Raw genomic sequence first — 25,372 nt, 5'->3', positions numbered from 1 at the left:
CCTTGGAAGTGCTGTCATCCATCCATATTATACATCTGACCAGAATAAATCAAGTGTTTAGTTTTCTACACTTACTGCACATATAGCTAAAATATTAGACTTTTTTATTTTTGCAAATGTGCCTATTACAAAAATGTTTCTAGTCAAACTTATATTGTAACAGTCACTAATTTGTAAGTTTTAAGGGAACTTTTTATTTTACCTAAAGGGGATGTACAACTTACATTTAATTTATATAATACCACCATTTATTAGTGTGTGGTTGCCTAATGTTTATGTTTATTTCCCAGAACACAAGAGCGAGTATTTGTTAACTGAGCTCCTCCTCAGACCACCTCCACAACTCAAGAGTCCTTCTCTGTTATGCTCCTTTCCCGCCACTTGACGTCACCGATAGCCTTCGAGTTGAGTGAATGGAAAGCCGAGGTAGGTAGGCGGGGCGGTGATGTGACACTACGTCACTGGTGACGTCAAATCCCGGAAATAATAGAGTGTAATCGGTGGTTGTTGTTGTGGTGGTGGTGGTAAAAGAGAAGGCTCGAGAGCCAGGCTCGTGCTCCTCTCACAATACGCCGAGTCCTCGCGCGGCCCCGCAGGTGAGAAGATAAAAAGTGGGCTGCTTGGTGTTATCCCCCCACATGACAGCTCCGACCCCCTGGGTATGATGTGATATGTGTGTGTGAGTCACTAAGTTGTCAGAGCATAGGCCTCGGGGATGTCAGGGGGTGACATAGGCTATATCACTGTCACGGCTTGACGGGCCGCTCACGGCAACACAACAAGCTGGTCCTGACTGCCGAGAACACACGTGTGGTGACGTAGCAAGAATGACAGGGCGAAGTCAGCAGAACTGAGGAGGGATTCCTGTCAGAGAATGGCTTGCTTTGCTATATCTGTGACTCACAAATATACACAGTTTACTGATCCATTCTCATAGTAATTAGATTGTTTTACTCGCTGAGTTTATATTAATATAGTTTGATATACATTTTAAACTCCGATAACCTGAATAGGAATGCTTAAAGGGACATGAAAACCAAATAAATAACTGTTCAATGTACTTATCAAATTTACTTTGATCTCTCATTATCCTTTGAAAATAAGGTAGGTGGCTCAGGAGCATGCATGGATCTGGAGCACTATTTTGCAAGAATGCTTTTAATAATGTTTTACATTTTGCTGTCATCTAGTGCAAAACTGCTGTCATATATAGTTCTCCATATATATGCACACTGCCTACCTAGGTATGCTCTCCAACAAAGAATATCATAAGTAAATGTGATAATAGAAGTAACTTGTAAAGGTTTTGTTTTTTTTAACTTGTATGTTCTAACTGAATCACAAAACAAAAGTTACGTTTATCAGCCCTTTAAAGGGCCATTATACACTCATTTTTTCTTTGCATAAATGTTTTGTAGATGATCTATTTATAAAGCCCTTAAAGTTCGTTTTTTTTTTTTTTTTTAAATGTATAATTTTGCTTATTTTTAAATAATATTGCTCTGATTTTCAGACTCCTAACCAAGCCCCAAAGTTTTATGAGAATACCGTCAGCTACTTTCTCCAGCTTGCTCCTGTTTGTGTAAAGGGCCTTTTCATATGCAAAAGAGGGGGGAGGGTCTTATTTCCCACTTGCAGTGGGCTTTCCAGCTGCCTTTTCAACAGAGCTAAACTGAAAGCTTCTAAGTAAGTTTTTAAACAGTTTTATACTGGATTTTTATATCAGTATCTGCATCTTATTCTTTATAGTAGTGTCTATTACATGTAGTTATATGAAAATGAGTGTATACTGTCCCTTTAAGTGAGAGAAACCTCCAACACAATATGGGTCAATAGTGCAGTGAGAGTGTTAAAACATTTATAATAGCAGTTCATGGCACACTTATTTGTAACAATATATCTCTATTTATAGCCACGTTCACCTTTTACTACAAAAAGGAATTTTTATTCTTAAAAAGTTTGTGGTTCTCTGACTTATTTTTCTGTTTGTAACATTTATGTCACTGTTATGTAATATTATGTAAGCACTGCTTCTGCACTCTTAGCCTTACATTTACACCCTCTGCATAATTGCACTACGGGAGTAAATTGTAGACTTTGCATCCTAAACTGGCTGCTAATATATGGTTGGTTGCTTACTTGTTATATAATGGGAAGCAGAGATAAAGTGCACAGTTAACTGTTTTGCAAGGTTGTTAGTTCATGTAAACTGTCAAAATTAAAGTCACACGAAAACCACCATTTTTCTTTCATAATTCAGATTGAGTATACAATTTTAAACAACTTTCTAAATGACTAAAATTTTGTTTACGCCTTTGGTATCTTCTGTTGAAAAGCAGCAGCGGTTTTGCAAGAATGTTATCTATTTGTAAGAACACTAGATGGTAGCACTATTTTCTGCCATGTAGTGTTGCTGACGTCTACCTAGGTATCTCTTCAACAAAGAATACCGTGGGTATGAACCACATTTTATTATAGAAGTACATTGGAAATGTTTTAAAATTGTATTTCATATCCCTAAAACTGGAATGGAGTAATGCATGGCATCCGTTTTATAACTGTTATACATTTGCAAGAACCCTAGGGGCTGAATTGTTTCCCAAAAGAAACATTTTGGGTTTCATGTCCCTTTTTAATGCTAAAGGAATTCCCACCTTCCTATGTTAGGGACTTTATGCGCCAGTAACTTGCCACTGTGTTTATAAACTTTTGAATATAAGGCATTTTTTTAAAGGGACAATCTAGCCCCAGCATTGTTGTGTTAAAGAAAAATACTGATTTCATTGCTTTTGTAAGAGTTGGATTGGAGCACGTGCACCATGACAGCTCTTGTCTGTCAACCAAGTTTAGCAATGAGCATACTCTCCTATTGGTGGCTGCGTATTCTCATAAGGTGTATATTATATGCATATAAAAATTGTAAACTACTGTGATCGGTTTAAAAACAAAACAACCTTCTTAACACAGTGTATGTTGCAAAGTGTATGTAGCAAACCTATTCTGAAGATATAAAGCCACAAAATATTTTGCTTAAAAATGTCTCATTAATATCATCCCCCTTTATAACCTAACACTGAAACAGCCTCCTTTGTTCCTATGCTATATTATTTGGAGAACAAAACAATATAACAACATATGTGTAGTAAAACATGCATGTGCTATATTATGTTTGTGTAATGTAAATATCATGCATGAGAATATAAATGCCTATGCTAAATATATAAACATGTGTTTTGGGAGTTGTGGCTTCAGACACATGCGTCAGTTTTGTACATTTTACGCTTAGTCATGGTTTTGCACCACACCCATGTGTTTGTTTTTTTTGTTTTGTTATTGTCGCATTTGGTTAAGCAACTGAAAGCAAAGGTCGCTTAATTGACTGAATCTAAATTAAGTACAGGTAGCAGTAGTAATAATAATAATTTTGTTAAAATTGTATTACTTTCTAGGATGTTCACACATCTGTGTTTTTCATTTTAAAGGATTATTTGTTGAGCATACCTTCCTCTTATGATACAGAGTATGCCATTTTAACCTTCATTCATGTATAATAGTGCTAACATCGGAACACTATTGGTGAAAATAAAATCACACGATTGTTGATGCGATCATGTGATTTAAAGGCTGGGTTTGGATCATGGGGGACTGCCTAAGCTGCTAGGGACGCCCCCCAGGCCGAACTTTGCCATGCTGTTCTAATGGCGTTCAAGCTCAGCGCTCTTAGGTCGGCATGTAATGTCATAATGGCATCAAGAGGTTACACAACTTTCCAATTTATTTCTATAATCAATTTTTGTTTTGTTTGCTTGATATCCTTTGCTGGAAAGAATACCCAGGTTGGCTCTGGAACCGCAATGCACTACTGGAAACAAGTTTAGTGATTGTTGGCTGCACACATTTGCTATTGGCTTACCCAGTGTATTCAGCTGCCTCCCAGTAGTGCATTGCTGCTCTTCAACAAAGGATACCAAGACAATTAACTCTTTGAGTGCTAAGCTGAATTTTATACTTTTTTTTTTTTTTTTTTTTTTTACTATTTTTAAAAAAACTTTTTTAATTTTTCCCCCAGATCCCCAAGACTTATACCATTGGAAAGGTTAAGCGATTACCTTTCCAATGGTAGGTCTTGGGGGTCTGTAGCTGCTTAGATCCCTGAGATACAGGGTTTCTAAGCAGCATGCCCCCTTTCTCTATACTTTGAATGAACAATTTTAAATAAAGTTGTGCAGTGGCGTCACCACACATAACGGGAAGCCCCGGCGATGCCTGTCACTATACAGGCCTGATTGCCGGGGTAGGAGCTGGTGGGGGCCCCCAGATTGGAAAAAAGTAGTTGAGTGCTAATGACGGCTCAGAGCCGTCATTAGCACTCAAGGGGTTAAGCCAATTTTGATAATATTAGTACATTCGAAAATTGTTTTTAATTTGCATGGTCTATCTGATTCATGAAAGTTACATTTTGCCGTCCCTTTAGCCTTTCAAATTTACCTTTTGAGAAGCTCTGGTGTTTTCATGCCTGTGATCTAGACGTTAAAATAGGTAAATTATTCATATTAAATAGGTGAAGGTTTTAAACCTTTTCCTTTCCTCTTGGACTGTTGGTCAGAAGTTTTAGGACTAGCTCTTGAATCCATTATCCTTTATGTCTCCTAATTTTGAAATAAATGTGATAACCCCTGGTGATGACTTCACTAGTAATGTGCTCACTCAGAGAGGTTTTCATAGCTCCTGGTCAAAGTCACATTTATGTTGCAAATTTTTATTTGTCAAATTTCACCAGTGTAGCTCTGATGTTTTTTATTCACTGTAAAAACAAAACAAAAACAAAGTGTAATTTGGTTTGTCAATATTGATCGAAGGGGCTATAAACTCAAAACTGAATTCCCTGTTGAATTATACACAGTGAAAACATAACTTTTCGGAGCCCATGTACGAAAAAGCGAGTGGGCAAGCTTCTCAATTCGAGAAGTTGTCCACTCGCCTTCACTACATACGGGCAGCGGACCAACAGGATCCGCAGCCCATATGTATCATTACACACTCAAGGGAGTGTGTAATGACGTCCCTTCTCTCGCGTGAGAGAAGGGATTGCCAATCGCCTAGAGCGAGCAAGCTCTCATGATTTTCCTTTGCCACCTCAGAGGTGGGTAGGGTGTAAGACGAATAGGTCTAATGACCGCCACTTCTTACATTGCGGGAAGCAGGCTCGCAAGGGCTCCGGAGCAGCATTCGCTGCTTAGTACATGGAGCCCGAAATCTGAAAATTGTAGTAGATATTTTAGAAGCTTGAGTCCATTCTGTGGAATTCAGAACTCTGGCGTCCTACAGTGTTGCTTGTGGTTGGTACATGGGTTAATTTATCTGTCCCTAATTAGCCACAGCAAATTAAATAAGATAAAATACTCAAGGCTTTTAAAGGGATTTTTCCCAGCCATGACCTAAAAATGCAGATTTCGCTAATAAAATATCATTTCTCTTACATTGGTGTATCCGGTCCACGGCTTCATCCTTACTTGTGGGATATTCTCAATCCCTACAGGAAGTGGCAAAGAGAGCACACAGCAGAGCTGTCCATATAGCTCCCCTCAGGCTCCGCCCCCCCCAGTCATTCTCTTTGCCGCTCTAACAAGTAGCATCTCCACGGGAGGGTAAAGAGTTTGTGGTGTTAGATTTGTAGTTTTTATTTCTTCTATCAAAAGTTTGTTATTTTAAAATAGTTCCGGTTTGTACTATTTACTCTGAGGCAGAAAGTGATGAAGATTTCTGCTGAGAGGAATATGATTTTAGCACCAGTAACTAAAATCCATTGCTGTTCCCACGCAGGACTGTTGAATACCGGAGAACTTCAGTTGGGGGGAACAGTTTGCAGGCTTAACTGCTTCAGGTATGATCAGTCATTTTTCTAACAAGACCCAGTAATGCTAGAAGACTGACAGGAATCCCCACGGGGGTAAGTAAGCCATTTTTCTCAGACTCTGTATAAAATGATGGCTTAGATTAAGGGCTTAATTCTGGTTGACACTATTTTGGGCTTAATCGATTGCTTTATTAGCATGATTTCAAAATGAATCTGGTGTTTTTAGACTTATAAAACACTTATGGGGTTTGTTATTTCGCCTGGCACTTTATTAGACACCTAACCTATCTCAAAGGCCCCATCACTCTGGAATGAAGAGGGAGGGGGCCTCATTTTCGCTCCTCAGTTGCGCAGTTGTTTTTACTAGACAGTCCATGCAGCTTCACGTGTGGAGTCCAGAAACCTCAGAGAGGCTCATTTCTTCTTCAATTAATCCCTAAGGAAGGTAAAAGCCACAGTAGAGGCTGTGGCATCGTGCTGTAGTGTTTATAACCGGTTAACTGCTGTTTTTAGCTCCGGTTTGGGCATTAAGGGGTTAATTGATCTGAAAATTTGTGTGCAATCTTTTCAAAGCATTTGTGGTGAAAATTTCATTAAGATCGGATGTTTATTTCATGGTTATTTCACGCATGCTGTTGCCACCACCAGAATGCCGTCCTTGCAGAGCTCAGCAGTGTGGCATTTTTTTTGTGTGTCTGCCTCTGACAACAGCGATGCCATTTGCAACCTGTGCCAAAAGAAACTGAGTCGTGGGAAGTCCAACACCCACCTAGGTACAACTGCTTTGCGAAGGCACACGATCGCACATCACAAACGCCTATGGGATCAACACATGAGTAGAAGCAGCACACAAACTCAAAGCCGCCATCCTCCTCCTGGTCCAGCATCTTCAGCCACGTCAACCACTGCTGTCCTCCTTGCCCCCTCTCAACCATCCGCCACTCCGTGTCTCGCCTTGAGCAGTTCCTGGTCATCTGCCCACAGTCAGGTGTCTGTCAAGGACATGTTTGAGCGTAAGAAGCCAATGTCACAAAGTCACCCCCTTGCCCGGCATCTGACAGCTGGCTTGACTGAACTCTTAGCCCGCCAGCTTTTACCATACAAGCTGGTGCAGTCTGAGGCGTTCAAAAAATTTGTAGCTATTGGGACACCGCAGTGGAAGGTACCCGCCCGAAATTTCTTTGCACAAAAGGCAATCCCCAACCTGTACTCGATTGTGCAAAAGGAAGTAATGGCATGTCTGGCACACAGTGTTGGGGCAAGGGTCCATCTGACCACTGATACCTGGTCTGCAAAGCATGGTCAGGGCAGGTATATCACCTACACTGCGCATTGGGTAAACCTGCTGATGGCTGCCAAGCATGGAATGCGTGGCTCTGCAGAGGAGTTGGTGACACCGCCACGACTTGCAGGCAGGCCTGCTGCCACCTCCTCTACTCCTCCTACTCCATCCTCTTCCATAACCTCCTCGGCTGAGGAGTCTTCTGCGTCTTGCTCCACATCAACGGCACCCCCCAGCTCCCCAGGTACTATTCCACATCCCGGATACGGCAGTATCACTCAGTCTTGGGGTTGACTTGCCTGAAAGCAGAGAGTCACACCGGTCCAGCACTCCTATCCGCCCTGAACGCACAGGTGGATCAGTGGCTGACTCCGCACCAACTGGAGATCGGCAAAGTGGTTAGTGACAACGGAAGCAATTTGGTGGCGGCATTGAATTTGGGCAAGTTGACACATGTGCCGTGCATGGCACATGTGTGTAATCTGATCGTACAATGCTTTGTGCATAAGTACCCAGGCTTACAGGACGTCCTGAAGCAGGCCAGGAAAGTGTGTGGCCATTTCAGTTGTTCCTACACGGCCATGGCGCACTTTTTAGATATCCAGCGGCGAAACAACATGCCAGTGAGGCGCTTGATTTGCGACAGCCGACACGTTGGAATTCAACACTCCTAATGTTCGACCGCCTGATCCAACAAGAAAAAGACGTTAACGACTATTTGTATGACCGGGGTGCTAGGACAGCCTCTGCGGAGCTGGGAATTTTTTTGCCACGTTACTGGACGCTCATGCGCAATGCCTGTAGGCTCATGCATCCTTTTGAGGAGGTGACAAACCTAGTCAGTCGCACCGAAGGCACCATCAGCGACATCATACCATTTGTTTTCTTCCTGGAGCGTGCCCTGCAAAGAGTGCTGGATCAGGCCGTAAATGAGCGTGAAGAGGAAGAGTTGTGGTCACCATCACCACCAGAAACGGCCTTATCGGCATCGCTTGCTGGACCTGCGGCAACGCTGGAAGAGGATTGTGAGGAAGAGGAGTCAGAGGAGGAATGTGGCTTGGAGGAGGAGGAGGAAGACCAACCACAACAGGCATCCCAGGGTGCTCGTTGTCACCTATCTGGTACCCGTGGTGTTGTACGTGGCTGGGGGGAAGAAGATACCTTCAGTGAAATCACTGAGGACGAGGAACGGTACATGAGTAGCTCAGCATCCAACCTTGTGCAAATGGGGTCTTTCATGCTGTCGTGCCTGTTGAGGGACCCTCGTATAAAAAGGCTGAAGGAGAACGACCTGTACTGGGTGTCCACGCTACTAGACCCCCGGTATAAGCATAAAGTGCCTGAAATGTTACCCAATTACCGCAAGTCGGAAAGGATGCAGCAGTTCCAAAATAAATTAAAAAGTATGCTTTACACAGCGTATAAGGGTGATGTCACAGCACAACGGGAATCTAACAGGGGAAGAGGTGAAAGTAATCCTCCTCCTCCCACGACCACGCCGGCAAGGACAGGACGCTTTACAGACATGCAGAGCTTTTTAAGTCCTACGCATCGCCACAGCCCTTCGGGGTCCACCCTCAGAACGACTCGACCAACAGGTAGCAGACTACCTCGCCTTAACTGCAGATCTCGACACTCTGAGGAGCGATGAACCCCTTGACTACTGGGTGTGCAGACTTGACCTGTGGCCTGAGCTATCCCAATTTGTGATAGAACTTCTGGCCTGCCCCGCTTCAAGTGTCCTGTCAGAAAGGACCTTCAGTGCAGCAGGAGGTATTGTCACTGAGAAGAGAAGTCGCCTAGGTCAAAAAAGTCTAGATTACCTCACCTTTATTAAGATGAATGAGGGATGGATCCAGAAGGGACTGACAGTGGGCGATACATTCTACTAAAAAAGGCCTGATGAGATGAGCTGCCTTGGGCTAAAAATGGTCCACACGCTGCTGTATTTTATCTCTGAATGCCGGATGACTTGCGTGACTTATCCGCCACCAACTAGGGTTCAAGCCGCAATGTTTTAGAGCACTTTCTGCCTGGGAAACAAACATCAATTTTTCTGGCCGCTGCTACAGCAGCGGTTGCAACAATACCTAATTTTTCAGGCATGTGTACATGCCTAATTTTTCTGGCTTCTGGTGCTGCACTGTGGCTTTAAAAAACAAACCAAAAAAAAAGGCACATAACAGGGATTAAACTGATAGGAGTGGTGTGTTAAGTAGTACTATTCCTATCTGGTGGCACATTAGATTGCACGCGCAGTGCCCCAAATTTGAAGTAGGAGGACCGACCAAGCATCTTTTTCCATATCCCGGTTCCTAAAATCGATGGCATATACACGTCCCCTGATAGGGGACGTAACAGGGATTAAACTGATAGGAATAGTACTACTTAACACACCTTATAATAACGCAGAGAGAGGAGTCAGAGGTGGAAGACCAAACACAGCAGGCGTCCCAGGGGGCTTGTTGTCACCTTTCGGGGACTTTTGGTGTTGTACATGGCTGGGTGGAGGAAGAGACCTTCAATGACATCAGTAAGGACAAGGAACGGGACGTGGCAAGCTTGGTATCTAACCTTGTGCAAATGGGGAGTTTGCGGTTGTGCAAATGGACTGTTTGCGGTTGTTTGCGGTGCGTTAAAGGGACAGTCTAGGCCAAAATAAACTTTCATGATTCAGATAGAGCATGTAATTTTAAACAATTTTCCAATTTACTTTTATCACCAATTTTGCTTTGTTCTCTTGGTATTCTTAGTTGAAAGCTTAACCTAGGAGGTTCATATGCTAATTTCTTAGATCTTGAAGCCCACCTCTTTCAGATTGCATTTTCACAGTTTTTCACCACTAGAGGGTGTTAGTTCACGTATTTCATATAGATAACACTGTGCTCGTGCACGTGAAGTTATCTGGGAGCAGGCACTGATTGGCTAGACTGCAAGTCTGTCAAAAGAACTGAAAAAAGGGGCAGTTTGCAGAGGCTTAGATACAAGATAATCACAGAGGTTAAAAGTATATTATTATAACTGTGTTAGTTATGCAAAACTTGGGAATGGGTAATAAAGGGATTATCTATCTTTTAAAACAATAAAATTCTGGTGTAGACTGTCCCTTTAAACGGGGAGTTTGGTCTGTCACTGTGAAGCGGGCGTAACCTTACACTACCTGATCGATACAACATCATACCTGATATTTTAAAGCACGTTATTCCAAACAATTTAGGAATGTTAGGTGATTTATGCCCTGTATGGATTAAAACCAGACTCTGCATCAACTATGTAATTTTCCATGGGAGTTTTGCCATGGATCCCCCCTCCGGTATGCCACAGTCCAGGTGTTAGTCCCCTTGAAACAACTTTTCCATCACTATTGTGGCCAGAAAGAGTCCCTGTGGGTTTTAAAGTTTGCCTGCCTATTGAAGTCTATGGCGGTTCGCCCGTTAGTAAACAGTTGTAGAAGTTCACGTTCGACGTTTGCGAACCCAAATATTTAGGTTCGCGACATCACTAAAAGTAAACTATACACATGAATTGACATTCTTGCAGCATTACTGTAAAATTGAAATAAACAGTGCACTGTATAACATTTGTTGCTTTGGCAAGATTGTATATATTTTAAAACCGGTTACCAATGATTCACTTTTATGCTTTTTCTACAGCAAAGTGTCTTACTAGTCCATAGTATGTTTTACTCTCTGCCCTAAAATAAAATATTAGCTTGTTGGGGCACAATCTCTCCTTTATGCTGTATGCAGTTTCCTATGTTTTTAGATTTGTTACAATTTGTATAACTTTATTTGCACTAAATCTTTGCAACATCTACCTCCCACAATTAGGCATAATAAACAATAAAGATGTACTCTGAGAGCTTTGCATGAGACTTCTTAGTTTTTTCCCTTCTATGCCTCTTTGTTGCTGTAGCCTCATTTTCTGGCAAGGTCCCTTAAGTGAGTCAGAAGAGAAATATGTTATAGCATTTCCTCTAAAGCTGTCAGATTTTTTTTTTATTTTGTTAATTCAAATGGTGAAGGCTATATATGTTGAATGGATTGTGTTTACTGATGTAGTCAATGTGCAAATGACTGTTTCATTCAAGGAATTAGTGACTTATGTAAAGCTTCTTTTGGATTTATGTAAAACTCCTTAATTCAGCGAGGTAGCCACCCCCGACACATTGTTTAAACATTTGCAACTTCCGTATGTTTTTAAAAATATTTTGCATTAAAAATTGCAATTATATATTCAAAAAAGTGGCTTGTTCCCATTGCAACCTGTTATATCTGTGCACACCTTAGGACTGTGTTATGTGCTGTGACACAGATGTGTCACTTCTTGGTCTGACCCCCTAGAGAAGTGATCAGTGCTGTTGCTGGGCTGGGCTGGACTGGAGCATTCGTAGACATTACTGACCTTTTCTGTTGTTTTGCTAAAAAAAATTACAGCCTTGTGCGATTTAGATATTGCATAGCCTCATATCGCGATTAATTGCATCATTTAAAATGTTGATTATAAACCATTCTCATTTAATTTGCTGTTTGGGTCACAAACAGTATGGATTAAAGGAAACCAAGTCAATTTGAAAATGAAACAAAAGTAGAGTTATTTTTGTTTTTAATAAGATTACGCACACACATGCTGATCACTGCATACTCCAACTATAGTGTAGTTTACCCTTTAAAACCGTTTTAAAGCACTGAGAGATTTCCCCTTAATGTTACTATAGTCTGACTGCACGTGGAAGATGGGGGAGTATTGGTCTGGCTGTGTGGGAATGTGAGCTCTCTGCACAGCCTGTAAACAGCGGATGACTCAGAGCATTGCTATGTCACCCAGTGATTGGAGGGCCTCCCTTAGTGTAGCTTCCTCCTGTGTCAGAGAGGGTGTACTCATGCAATGTCTTCACAGGGAACAGGGCCCCAGCAGCTTATTTACACATTACCTGCTACCAGGTTATCAGTCCTCTAACAGGTGAGCATTGACCTTTCTGGATTTCAAAACGTGTCTTGTTTTTGGGTTTATTTGAGTGGTTCAATGAGGAGATAGCGGGTTAGTGCATTAGTACAAGGTCCAACAACAAGCCGGTGGTATGTTTTTCATCCTTTTTTGTATTTGTTTATTTTCAGGTTTTCATTTTTGTATTTTATGTGTATATAACTAACATGCATCAAGAAGTCCACAGGTCTTGAAATATTACTCTAGCTTATAAAAATTGCATTCCGCACAGCACTGTAGCTTTTATTTTATTTTTCTTCCGGCTTCTAAATGTGACGGTCAGTTCTAAATTGCTGTTATGTATGTTTATTCCATAATTAGGAGAAACTGGATTTGCATCTTTTTATGAAAACACCAATTTCTTAATTTTGTGTTTAAATAAATTTAGCGAGACTTTTTGGATTAAGTTAAAAGGACATTTAAACACTCTCCCTGGAGAGGCCATAAAGCAAATTCTGTAACCTGCTGCTAATCAAACAGCTGGTTTAGGTAATTTGCAGCACTTTGAAAAGCTAGGTTACAGATGTGGCATTTTGGCCACTCTAGGGAGTGTGGGACAAAGCACATCTTTTTCATCCATATGTGTTTTAGTGCCTTTTTTAAAGGGATAATATGCACCAATTTTCATATAACTGCATTTAATAGACACTACTATAAAGAATAAGATGCACAGATACTGATATAAAAATCCAGTATAAAACTGTTTAAAAACCTGCTTAGAAGCTCTCAGTTTAGCTCTGATGAAAAGGTAGGTGGAAAACCCACTGCAAGTGGAAAATATCAGACCCCCCCCCCCCCCTTTTTTTGCATATGAAAAGACCCTTTACATAAACAGAAGCAAACTGGAGTAGGTATATGTCAGTATTCTCCTAAAACTTTGGGGCTTGGTTAGGAGTCTGAAAATCAGAGCAATGTTATTTAAAAATAAGCACACCTATACATATAAAAAAACTACTATGTGCTATATAAATAGATCATCTACAAAACATGTATGCAAATAAAAAAAATAGTGTATAATGTCCCTTTTAAGTGTAGCTCTTGTAACATGCTGAATGTGATCAAATTTAGTTTAGGGTCATAATTGCATTAGGTTAAACACATTAATGTTCTGTACTGTAAAGTAGTGTGTGGAGTTGTACTTTCATACTTGTACCTTGAATTGAAATTTATTTTCTACATTTTTCTGTTAAAATTGTAATGTATTCCAAAGATGACCTAATAAAGAAAACGTTCAGTCTCCAAAAAAAGCTATTCCAGACAGACAATTCTTGCATTAAAATGATTTGCCCAGACAACTATTAGACCTGAATATTTGTGATACTTTTGTCTAGTGTAAGTGGTTATTTACTGTACAATTACTTTAAAAATGTATTTGACATCTTTTTTAAATTGTATTATAATGTATGTATTTTATGTACTCAAATTTGTAAGTGTTTGTAATGAAAACTGTTTTACAATGAAAACAGTGCTCTTTTATTTAATTAGCAAAGTACATAGGCATCTACTTTTAAGCTAATATTGGTTGATATAACCACTTTCTGTAAATGTTATCAGTGTCTACTGGGGGGGTGTGTGACTACTGATTGCTAGTCAGTAAGCCTCATGGTTTTCTACATAAATGTAATTTTTAGAATAACTTTTCAGATAATTTTTCCAGTTCTATCCGAAAATTACTGATTTTAGCTTTATTCCATTAGACATACATAGATCACCTCCCAATAATTTCATACTTATCTCCAGTTTATTAGGCTAATCAGTCATATTTGATCAACTTTTCAGCTGTACTTTAATGGAAGGAGAAAAATAATCATTGCCATAATAACAATTTAGTCATATTTAACTAAAGACAAATAATTACCTTTTAATGATAACCATTAAATTGTTTATTTAAACCAAAACAATAGCAATATAGGTTTCACTTTCATTTTTACTGCTTGTCCCTCCCTCCTCACACTAAGGTCCATATGCAAATCTATTCCACACCAAACAATCTTTTATTCATTGAGTTTCTGGAAACTTAGTAGGGGGTTCATTCTGTGTACAGTACATAGGGGAACAGTGGGACAGTCAAGACAAAATTAAATTTTCAGGTAGAACATGCAGTTTAAAACACCTTTTCAATGTACTTCTTTTGCTTCATTCTCTTGTTATCCTTTGTTGAAAAGCATGTCTAGGTAGTCTCAAGCAGCAATGCACTACTGGGAGCTAGCTGCTGATTGGAGGCTGCACATATATGCCTCTTGTCACTGTCTTACCATATGTGTTCAGCTAGCTACCAGTAGTGCATTTCTGCTCCTTTAAAAAAAGGATACCAAGAGAATGAACCCATTTGAAAATAGAAGTTAACTGGAAAGTTGTTTAAAATTGTATGTTCTATCTGAATCATAAAAAGAAAATGGGGTTTATGTCACTTTGTCTCAACTTTTTATGTTTTATTTTAGAACATTTTTGTTGTGAAGAAGGGGCATGTTATTTAACTACAAAACCAAGAATAGGCGATATCTTATAGATAGAAGAAAAAGATGTCTAATGTTACAGAAACCTCTGGGGGAGCATGACATTGTAAATGGAATGAATTTACCAACAAAAATAATCTTTACAGCCATGAATATACAGCCTCGTGCTACATTATTTTATAAAATCCTTTTTAAATTAAAAAAAAAAATCCAATTTTTTTTTTTTTTTTTAAGATAATTGATTTTTAACCACCCTGGTCTCTATCAGAGCTTTTACATTTAAATATGCTTATTATACATTTTCATTCATTATGAAATATCACGTGGTACTTGTGCATCATTGGTAAATTCCCTTACTTTCATGATTTTGTACTTCTGCAGAGCTATCATGCAAGCTGTTTTTGTCAATACTTGTGTCTGGCTACTTGTTGAACATATATATATATTTTTAAACCTATATTCAGCTCCATGAGTTTTGTAGAAGGCAGTGCTTTACACATTCTAGGCCGATTTATATTATAGTAGTCTACTAGTCTCAATTTTATTCTACTGTTACACTTTTTTTCTTTTTCTTTCCTGAATTGCCAGACTTCAAGTGCCCACAATTCATCTCTGTACATTTTTCATACGCTGTGATGCAAATACATATTTCTACTTTATTTCTTCAATCACACACATACTTTTACAATCACTGAAAACGTTTTGTTCCCCCCTTTTGATTCTTTTAGAATTGCCCTCAAGACCTTATTGCTTTACACTACCCCCCCCCCCCAACACACACACACTTTTTTGTTTCCATGGCTACAGTCTCCAAGTTGGTTGTTTTTTTTTTTTTTTTTTTTTTTTATGGTAACCATGGCAGCCATCCTTGGGAAATCTGTAGTGTCTCCGCTACATTTCTTTTTCATCAATGATTTAAATGCCGGGTTTGTAATAAGCAGTGTTGTCCCTTATTTTCGCAAATAAATGAATGTGTCTACGGTGCTGGGGAGGGTCACTTACCTCTGATATTTAATGTGTCTGGCAACTACACCAACCAGCTACGTGCTCTCATATCTTGATAAGCTTAGAAACCTGTTTTTCTATAACCTTGACGGATATTAAAGGTGTATTATTATTTTTTTTTCCTTGTGTAAATAATATCTGCTTTAGTCTTGTATTTTATTTTTTTAGAATTTTGTTTAATTCTATAGTAAGTAGATATAAATGATAGTAACTTGTAATTCAGACACTGAATATTTTTTATTTTTTTTATTTAATATTTTTAATATCTTGATGATATAGTGTTGATCAGATCTTTGTTGTGTTTTTTAATTTTCTAGTTGCTTTTTCTGCACCGTTCTGTCCTGGTGATTGTTTACAGGTTATGACGACTAATCCCAAACCAAACAAGGCATTAAAGGTGAGAAACTAGTCTTATCTCTACATCATGTTGTTTTATCATTCAATTGTCACTTCCAAAATGCTGGAAATAATATCAACCCTGTATGTTCCATTATTCTCTAGACAAATCACTTTGCTGCAATGCAAACATTTTCTGAAATCCTTTTAACCAAGTTAGACCGACCTCCCTTTTTTAAAAAAAAAAAAAAAAAAATCCCAAATGTCTCATTTGTAATGCAGGTATGTGTATATGTGTATATGTGTGTGTATGTGTATTTTTTTTTTTTTTTTTTTTGTGGATGTGTGTGTATGTATGGGATTTTTTTTCTTTTTCTTGGTTGTATGCTCTATCTAAATCCCCTTCTTTTTTTTTTTTTTTTTAATTTTTAAGTAATGTTATGCTATAAAGACTAACAAAAATTGCTTGACTAGGTAATACAAAAGTTTGCATATTGTATAGATAATTTTTGTGTTAATTTTTAATATTTAAAACTTTATTTATAATGGCAATAGTCCAAAATGAATAAATTATTTGCAATCAAGGGACTTTTTTCATATATTTCAGTTACAGATAAAACAAGCAATTTTAAGAAACTTTCCATTTATGTTAAACTTAATTTTTTTTTGTATCCTTTGTTGAAAAGCCCTCCTAGGTAGGCTCAGTAGATTTTCTCCATACTTGATATCCTTTCCCAGTATTTACTAACAGTAGAGAGTATTGAAAGGGATACGGGTGACATATATTTTTTCATGGTTATACTAAATCAACCATAAAAAAAAACTAAAGAAAAAGCATTGTTATTACAGATAATTATCTTTCCATAAGGCAGGGAGAGTCCACGACTTCATTCCTTACTGTTGGGAAATACAACACCTGGCCACCAGGAGGAGGCAGAGACCCCAGCCAAAGGCTTAAATATCCCTCCCACTTCCCCTATCCTCCCATTCTTTGCCTTTCATCACTAGAGGAGGTGGCAGAGAAGTGTCATATTTGGATAGTCCTGTAATGGGTATGTTCCCTTCAAGAGAGGACTGGAGTTTTTATTTTTTTTTTTTTTTTATTTTTTTTTTTTTTTTTTAAATAAGTTTTTATTTGAGGAAAAAAAAAAGTAAAAAAGAAACACAAGATACAAAGATACCATACAGATGTGACATTTTCAAGAATACAGACAAAGGGCAATAGTGATAACAACACATGCAGAGTCAGAAGTATCGCTGTAAACCCTATTCCAATGTAGCATGGCATTTCAGTTAACTTTTTCCTCGTTTTTATATTAATAAAGATCATTACAATAACAGTAAAGGTAAGTGGGGATATATGCTCTCATAGGGTAGTCTCAAATAGAACAGTAGGGTAATGAGTGAAGGAACAGAAACGCATTAAAAGAGGATAAATAAAGAAATGTATGAATAGATAAGTAGGATATTGAGTCAAAGAGGATGGTGCTGAATAGGAGTATATAGTGGGAGAGAATTAGTTAAATGCTGCATTAGTGGAAAGATGCCTCTGAAGGAGGCGGCTAGGGTGAAGTTAATGTCAAACTGGATTAGAAGGAAAATTTTTCCCACCAGGGAGCCCAAGTGGCGTGGTAAAAATCTAGTTTATCTAGGGCTGAATGGGAGTAAGCTTCCATTCTCGATACGTAGTTGACTGTAGCTATAATCTGCGAGGTACTGGGAGGGGTAAGTTGTTTCCATGCTTTAGCGATTTCTAACTTAGTGGCCATCAGGAGATAGATGGATAGGGCTTTATGTGTAGGTGAGAGTGCTGGAAAGTTGAGGTGTAGCAAGGCAATTTGGGGACTAAGTTGTAAAATTATGCCCAGGGAGTGTAGTAGATTAGTTACCCAGAGCCATGTAGAGGTGAGTCGGGGGCAGAACCACGAGATATGTGCCTGGGTTCCTAGTTGACCACAGCCTCTCCAGCAGGAGGGAGAGTGAGAAGTGAATATCCTGTGGAGGGTTGCTGGAACTAGATGCCAACGGACTGAGATTTTGTAATGGAGTTCCCAAAGGGATGTACAATGTAATAACTTTCTAGTGGATTTCAGTTCTCTATACCAGGAGTCGGCCTCAACCGTGAAGTTAAGTTCAGTTTCCCAAGCTATGAATTGTGAGACTGTTGGTAGAGAGGAGGGGTCTAATAGTGTCTCATAGTGGAATGACAAGGTTCCTTTAGTCTTGTGAGATAAGGACCATCGCTGTTCCCATTTCGTAGCAGTTCTAATGTGTTCCCTAGGGAATCCCCATGACCTGATTATGGAAGAGAGTCGGAAGGCCTCAAATTGTAACTGAGCTGGGATCCGGAATTTATTACAAATCGAAGTATGAGACATACTACTAGAATGATCATAGAGGTCCAAAATACGGTCAGCTCCAAAGGAGGACCAGGAGTGGACATGGATATCAGGTAAACAAAAAAGAACACTAGCTATGGTTTGGTACGGAGAAGGGTGAGGAGCGATCAAGGTCAAATGTCTAGTCTGATCCCAGAATTTAAGGGTGTCCAGGATGACCGGGTGTGAAGTAAGGAGATTTTCCCAGTAATGGGAGGGAATCCAAGGAAGATCTATTAATCTCACTCCCAGGGGGAGAAGAGACTGTTCGATATCCCTCCATAGGGCAGAGCTATCAGTACAACCCCATTCAATCAAATGGCCTAAGCGAGCAGCTTGGTAGTAGAGAATATTAGGCATGCCCAGGCCTCCTCTATCACAGGGTCTTTTGAAGGGTTTGTCTCGACGTACGAGGTCTCTTGCCTTTCCAAACATAGTTGGTGATGAGGCTCTGGAGTTTATTTAGGAGTGGGCGAGGCAGATTAAGTGGGATTGTGCGAAATAGGTAAACGAGTTTAGGAATATAAGACATTTTAATGGCTGCAATTCTACCAGTCCAGGAGATATCACGAAGATCCCATGAATCTAGTAGCTTTTTCCAATCAGGAAGTCTCTCTGTAAAATTCTTTAGGATAACTGTAGAGACATTGGGGGAGAGATGAATACCTAGTAATTTTAGAGAATGGGGGGACCACTGGAACATGTATCTTTCGCGTAGAATGCTGAAATCCTGAGGTGGGATGTTAAGGTATAGAGCTTGAGTTTTAGCTAGGTTTAGTTTATAGTGGCTTAGGGTTCCGAACTTAGAGATGAGTTTGAAAACAGCTGGGAGCGACCTAAGTGGGTCAGTAAGTAGGAGAGTTAAATCGTCCGCATATAAAGAAATGGTGTGTTGGTGGGAGCTGGCAGGGAAGCCGGAGATATTCGGATCAATTCTTATGGCTTGTGCTAGAGGCTCAATGGAAAAGGCGAACAGGAGCGGGGAGGGGGGGCAGCCCTGTCTCGTCCCGTTGGTAATATCAAAAGTATTGGATTGGAAACCTAATCCCTTAACCCTGGCCGATGGACAGGAGTATAAAGCCTGAATCGCGATGATGAATTTTTCCGGAATTCCAAAGACACGTAGGGTTTCCCATAAGTACTCCCACCTCACCCTGTCAAAGGCTTTCTCAGCGTCTAATGACAGGGCTAACGTGGGGGCATCTCCCTTAGCGCTTTCCAGCAGTATGTCTAAAATGCGCCGAGTGGCGTCAGGACCTTCCCTACGAGGGATAAAGCCCACTTGATCCGGGTGTATCAGAGTGGGGGTAATTTAGGCAAGCCGGTTTGCTAATATCTTGGCGTAAAGTTTAGTATCGATATTAAGCAAGGAGATTGGGCGGTAGCTCCCACAGTCTTGGGGGTCTTTACCTGCTTTTAATATAGTGGTAATGGAGGCCTCAAGGAACTCCTTTCGGAAATGTCCTTTGTTGAACACCTCGTTAAATACCTTGCAAAGAATCAGAGAGATTTGGGGGGAAAAAGATTTATAAAATTGACTCGTAAAACCGTCTGGTCCCGGTGACTTCGCCGTTTTAAGATCTCTGACGGCTAAGGTAACTTCTTCAAGAGAAACAGGAGAATTAAGAGCCACTGAATCCGTATGGGCTATTTGAGGGAGGTCTAGGGAAGCGAGGTATCTGCGTATACCAGCTGGATCAAGAGTTTTTGTAGAGTCTGAGGAATCTAAATTATATAGTTGGTGATAAAAGTGTCTAAAGGCCTCTCCTATATCAGCTGGAGACGTAACACAGCCAGAAGGGGTATTTATAGAGGTGATTTTGGCTTGCGCTGTCCTATGTCTCAGTTTTCTGGCCAGTAAAGTAGAGACTTTATTATTATTATTATTATTATTATTATTATTATTGTGATAATAAACTTGTTTGAGTTTATCTAACAAACGTTGAGTTTCATCAACCTCCAAGTCTTTTATCTGTTTGGAGATCTCTAAGAGTTGATCACTTACTGTAGCAGAGTAAGAGTTAGAGAGTTCCAGTTTCAGGGTTCTGTATTGACAGTTAAGAGATGCAAGAGAGTTTCTTCGTGCTCTCTTAATCTGGCTATGCTTGTCAATAAAGAAACCCCTGAGATATGTCTTGAGAGTGGCCCAAAGCACCTCCTCAGATATAAGAGGAGTGCGATTGATACTCAGAAAGGTGGTGAGGGTTGATAGAGTCTCCGCCTTGATCCAGGGGATGGTGACTAAGAAGTCTCTGAGGCGCCATGTGATGCCCACAGTATGTGAGGGCGGGTTACCTATTTCGATGGTCAGAGAGTCGTGGTCCGACCACGAGAAGACTGAGATTGTTGCGTCTGAGACCGAATATAAGAGGCGTGAACTTAAGAAAAAGAAATCAATCCGAGTATGGGATCTATGGGGAGCTGAGTAGAAGGTGTGTTCTCGTCTGTTGGGATGTATCGCTCTCCAGACGTCATAGAGGTCATACTGTTTAATTAGGTTTTGGAAGGCATGCGCAAGCGGACGTAGTGTCCTCTCCGAGGTGGAAATCTGGGGGCCTATTCTATCAACTAGGGGGTTCCAAATAAGATTAAAATCTCCTCCCAGGATCAGTTCCCCTTGGGTCACAGCCGAGACCGACTCCAGAAGTAATCTGAGAAAACGAATTTGTCCTGAGTTGGGTGCGTAGATATTTACCAATGTAAATAATTTGTTATTAAGTTTACAAATTAAAATTAAAAAGCGTGCTTGGGTATCTTTTTCTACATAAATCTCTTCATACACAATAGAAGAGCTAATCAAAATAGCGACCCCTCTAGATTTGGAGTGAAATGACGAGGTGACTACTGTAGGAAATTTCCTGTATGTATGTGTGAAATCTGTGTTAGTTATCCAATGTGTCTCCTGAATAAAGGCTACGTCAATTTTGTTACGTGCAAGCATGTTGAGCAGTAAACTACGTTTGGTCGGGGAGTTGAGCCCTTGGGAATTAAGAGTTATTAACTTCAATTCTGCCATTGTAGAGGTTAGATTATGTTTCTTCAAGTTTAAGAAACTACGGGAGAGTAATGTTAAAGGAGAAAAATAATTCTTATTAATTACGAAGAGCCCACTTAAACAAGTTAAGGGAAAGGGATGCAGCGGGCGAGAGCCGCTCGAATTGGGGGATAAAGGGGAGGTGGGAGGGGAAAGCAACGGGAGGCTAGAGTTGCTTAGCTTATAAACTTTTAATGGAAATGTTACGTGGCTAAGGGAGAGAGATGCAGACCTTAGAGTATAAGAAAGGGATAAGGAGGAAAATAAAGAAAAATCTGAAGGGGGGGGTTAATAGAAAGAAGGGGCTTAGGGTTAAATACTGTGATGTAAGAGTAGCGAAGACTATAGGTGAAAAGGATCTGGTATTAAAAAGTCTCTAGCGAGAGGGATATGGGCCCGCGAGAGGGGGATAAGGGGGTGGGATTAGTGTATGTGAAGTACAGAAAAATAGAGATAATAATAAAAGAAAAAGGAAAGCCAAGAGGGGGGGGAGGGGTGCCTGACTGAGGCTCTACTACACTTGAAAGGTTGAAGAGCGAAAGGAAAGGGATGATCTAGGGATAACAATGTTGAGTGGAGACTGTAACCATGAAAGGGAGTAAGGGTGTCTAGCACTAACAGAGTACGATACAATAACCATAAATAACATTTCAAACATTGCAAACATTTTAAGTATAACATATAAAACAGGGTGAGAATACACCAAACAATAATGTCATAAGGAGGGCTTCTTAAAAGCATCCACTACATTTCTGAACTAAACAGAAAAGAAAAAAGACTATAAGAGTAGGATTAGAGAGATTTATAGCTCAGAAGAGTAGCTCTATCTAGTGTGTTCCAGTGATGTTGGAATGACAACTTAAAGTTAGAACTACTATATAGGGGGTGAGGCGTGTATTAATTTATTGGATGCTATTTAGTTTATCTTAATGTGGGATACGTGACGCGAGGGAATGTGAATGGGGTATGCGGATATGGGGGTGATATGTAAGCATAAGCTACTTTTCAGGTAGATCAATATAAGAAGTATATATATGTGTTCTATGGTAAATAGTGGTCAAAGTCAGTTAGATGATAGGAGACTAGGGAGACCGCTACCATAAACTTGGTTGCCTGCTAATATTAAAAGGGGGGGAAACATCTCCAGAGATTAAAATAGGGTGTTAAATTTCGGTGGGTTGTTAGACCTAGAGGATGTGTCACGTGAGGAATGTTTACTGTGTATTCCTAAAAAAAAAACGGGTAGGTTAGATTAATAAGTATGTGTAATCTGTAGACATACTCTGGTTTGGTCTGAGAGAAAGCTCCAAGAATGGAGGTGAGGGTTGAATAAGCAGATGGTAGGTAGTGCAGAGTAGCTAGGTGTAACAATACAATAAAAATCAAGACATGTAAGCTAGGTGGAGAATTCTAGGTATCAACAAATATGAGGTACATTTACGTTACCCATCCATCTTCTTCAAGTCTCTGTTTACTAAGAGTCCAAGGGAAATAGAGAGTGTCTTTGAGGGGGGATCATCCATAGGGAGAGAGGGGTGAAAATACCATATGAAGGCAATGAATGAAAGGGGGGGCAGTCCAGTAGTTAGAGTACCTTGAAAGAGTCGTCAAGGAGAGTCTCAGCATATTGCGGATTGCTACTTCGTCTTCACATCTGGAGTCTCTTCGGAGGTGGAGGAGGTGGGGGTCCTCCCCTGGAAGACTGAAAGCTTGTTGTTGAGATTGCCAGGTAGCTGCTGTGGGATTAAGCTCTTTTGAGGTATCCTGGGGGGCAGAAGAAGGGTTGTCAGCCGTAAGAAGTTTCAGGGACTGTAGAACCTGGAAGCCTTGTTCAAGAGTGGTGATGGTATAGGAGGAATCATTGTATTGAAAAAATATGCGAACAGGGAAGCCCCATCTGTATTTGATGCCATTGTTACAAAGGCATTGAGTGACTTGGTGGAAGAGTCTTCTTCTGGACAGAGTATGAGTAGAAAGATCTGGAAAAATCTTTATTTCCTGGAATGGATCTTTCAGACTCTTATTCAGGAATGAAGCCCTGAGGACTTTTTCTTTAAATGTAAAATAATGTAACCGCACAATTACATCTCTGGGAGAGCCCATTGGTGCGTTCCGTGGTCTAAGAACCCTATGAGCTCTATCAATGAGGTATTCCTGAGGGGGGGTAGGACCCAGAAGCTCTGTGAAGAGGGACTGTAGATGAGTTGGTAGTTCCGACGGATTGACTTCCTCAGAGATACCTCGTATTCTGAGGTTGTTCCGGCGTGATCTGTCTTCCTGATCTGCCAGTTTGGTCTCGAGACCAGATATCATTTCAGCTAGTGATTGGGCATAGGATAACAGATTGGAATGGTCGACATGAAGATCTTCTTGCTTCTTTTCCAGAGAATCTGTTCTCTCTCCCAATTGAGAGATATCCCTCTTTAGCTCACAGACCGAGGCTTTGAGCTCTTGCTTCAGAGAGGTATAGTGTGAGTCCATTTTATTTGAGAGGTCTTTAATGGATTCGAGAATAGAAGAGGAGGAGTGAGAAACCCTTTCTGCAGAGAGGGAGAGAGGTCGGGAAGAATCCTTAGTGGAAATAATGGAGTCTCTTGAGTCATCATCTGATAGATCCTGGTCAAAAGTATTCTTGTGTGGGAAATGGTCTGAGAGAGTCCGTTTTGGCATGTCCCCATGTTTCTGCTTTTTTCTCTGTGTGGGCCATCTTACTCATAATAGAGCCAGCAAATTAGAGATATAGTCGAGAGGTTCTGGTTATGGGAGCAGTAACGTATCGTGAAGCAGAGAGTATATGTCAGGCACCCCTCCTGGCGGTGGTGCCTAGCCCAACATGAGAGAGTGAGCTGCTAGCAAAAAGTCAAGAGCGCTGGTTAGTGTGAATCTCTCACTGACACTAATTTATTTCTCACCAGACTTCGTACAGATTTTGATTGAAGGCGCCCAGTGAGGGGTCAATTTGTCAGATGGCTCTCTCCCCGGGGGATTGCTCTCTGCCGAGCGAGTAAGGAAAGGGAAGTATGGGGTATGACCCGTGGGCACAGTGGGCCGACGGGAGGGGGAGAGAGGTCTGAGGTGTATAGCAGCGGTTATCTTAACCTTATGGAGTATAGGAGGGGGGGGGGGCCAGTTAGGAATTGCAATACAGCCGACAAGATTCCAGTTACTCAGTCAGGTATAGAAGAGCAAACAGTCCTCAATGAAGCCAAATATAATGGTGACCTCAGAGTAAGATCCTTCCAAATACAAAAAAAAAGAAATTGGCAGTAGGTATACTTTTGTGAGTGTTGCACTTCCAGAGCAAGTGAAGTACTTGCAGCAGCAAGAAGGGATGAAAAGAGAATAGTATCTCTCCTAAGATGGTGCTGAAGGGTGATAAACAAACCAGCTATCTGTATAGGAGCCAGCAATGCTGGAGGTGTGGGGTTTTCTGGCCCCTGTCTCCCGGCACTGAGTGCTGATATTAAGTAGTGCAGATATAAATAATGTATAAAGTCCCACTCCAATTTATTTACTAGTCAATAAAGAGTTAGCAGCTCTTATAAATGAGTTTTCAGAAAGGAGCAATAGTTGAACCTTGAGCTTATGTAAGGTATATAATCTGTTATCTGGTATGTATAGGATGTAAAACTGTCCCACGTGGAAGCATCTAAACACACAGGCTGGATCTGCTGCCTTAACTGAAGTCTAACTGGTGTGGATAACCAATAAAGTCACACTGTAATGAAATTGCCAGGTAGTGTAAAGTTTGGAGATTTTACAGGGGGTATTCCAGCAGTGTTTTCAGTAAAAGTTCAATAGTTGTTGTAGCCTGGTTTTGTCTAGCGGGGTATATAGCCTGGTATCTAGTATGGGGAGTAATGGGATTGCCCCACGTGAGTACAGCTTACCCTAAGTGTTTAGTCTGCGATCGTTCCAATAAGCTCCTCGGGTCGATGGGCTCAGAGATGTGTCTCAGTCTGAGTGGGGACACTCCGTGTGTCCGATGAAGCAGGGCAGATGTGTGAGGTACTAGCGCTGCACCGGGAGACAAGGAGA

The 25,372-nt window shown here is 40.4% G+C and overlaps 1 protein-coding gene across 3 annotated transcripts in view; it reads left to right on the top strand.

The window, feature by feature from the left end:
- The first annotated feature begins 469 nt into the window (after positions 1-469).
- Positions 470-25,372, top strand: part of MAFK (MAF bZIP transcription factor K) — a 53,035-nt gene continuing 28,132 nt past the window's right edge. Inside the window, exons 1-2 of one of the 3 annotated variants that reach the window (XM_053694884.1) lie at positions 470-596; positions 15,904-15,983. In XM_053694884.1, the coding sequence (XP_053550859.1) occupies positions 15,948-15,983 (36 nt within the window). In that variant the 5' untranslated portion in view covers positions 470-596; positions 15,904-15,947. Of the gene's footprint in view, positions 660-12,011; positions 12,102-15,903; positions 15,984-25,372 lie in introns of those variants that run through there. The other 2 variants (XM_053694886.1, XM_053694885.1) reach the window with 2 other exon arrangements.

This window comes from Bombina bombina, chromosome 11 (genome assembly GCF_027579735.1).
Source record: "Bombina bombina isolate aBomBom1 chromosome 11, aBomBom1.pri, whole genome shotgun sequence".
Lineage (NCBI taxonomy): Eukaryota > Metazoa > Chordata > Amphibia > Anura > Bombinatoridae > Bombina > Bombina bombina.
The sequence above is the reverse complement of the archived record's forward strand: the minus strand, read 5'-3'. Positions and strand labels throughout refer to the sequence as shown.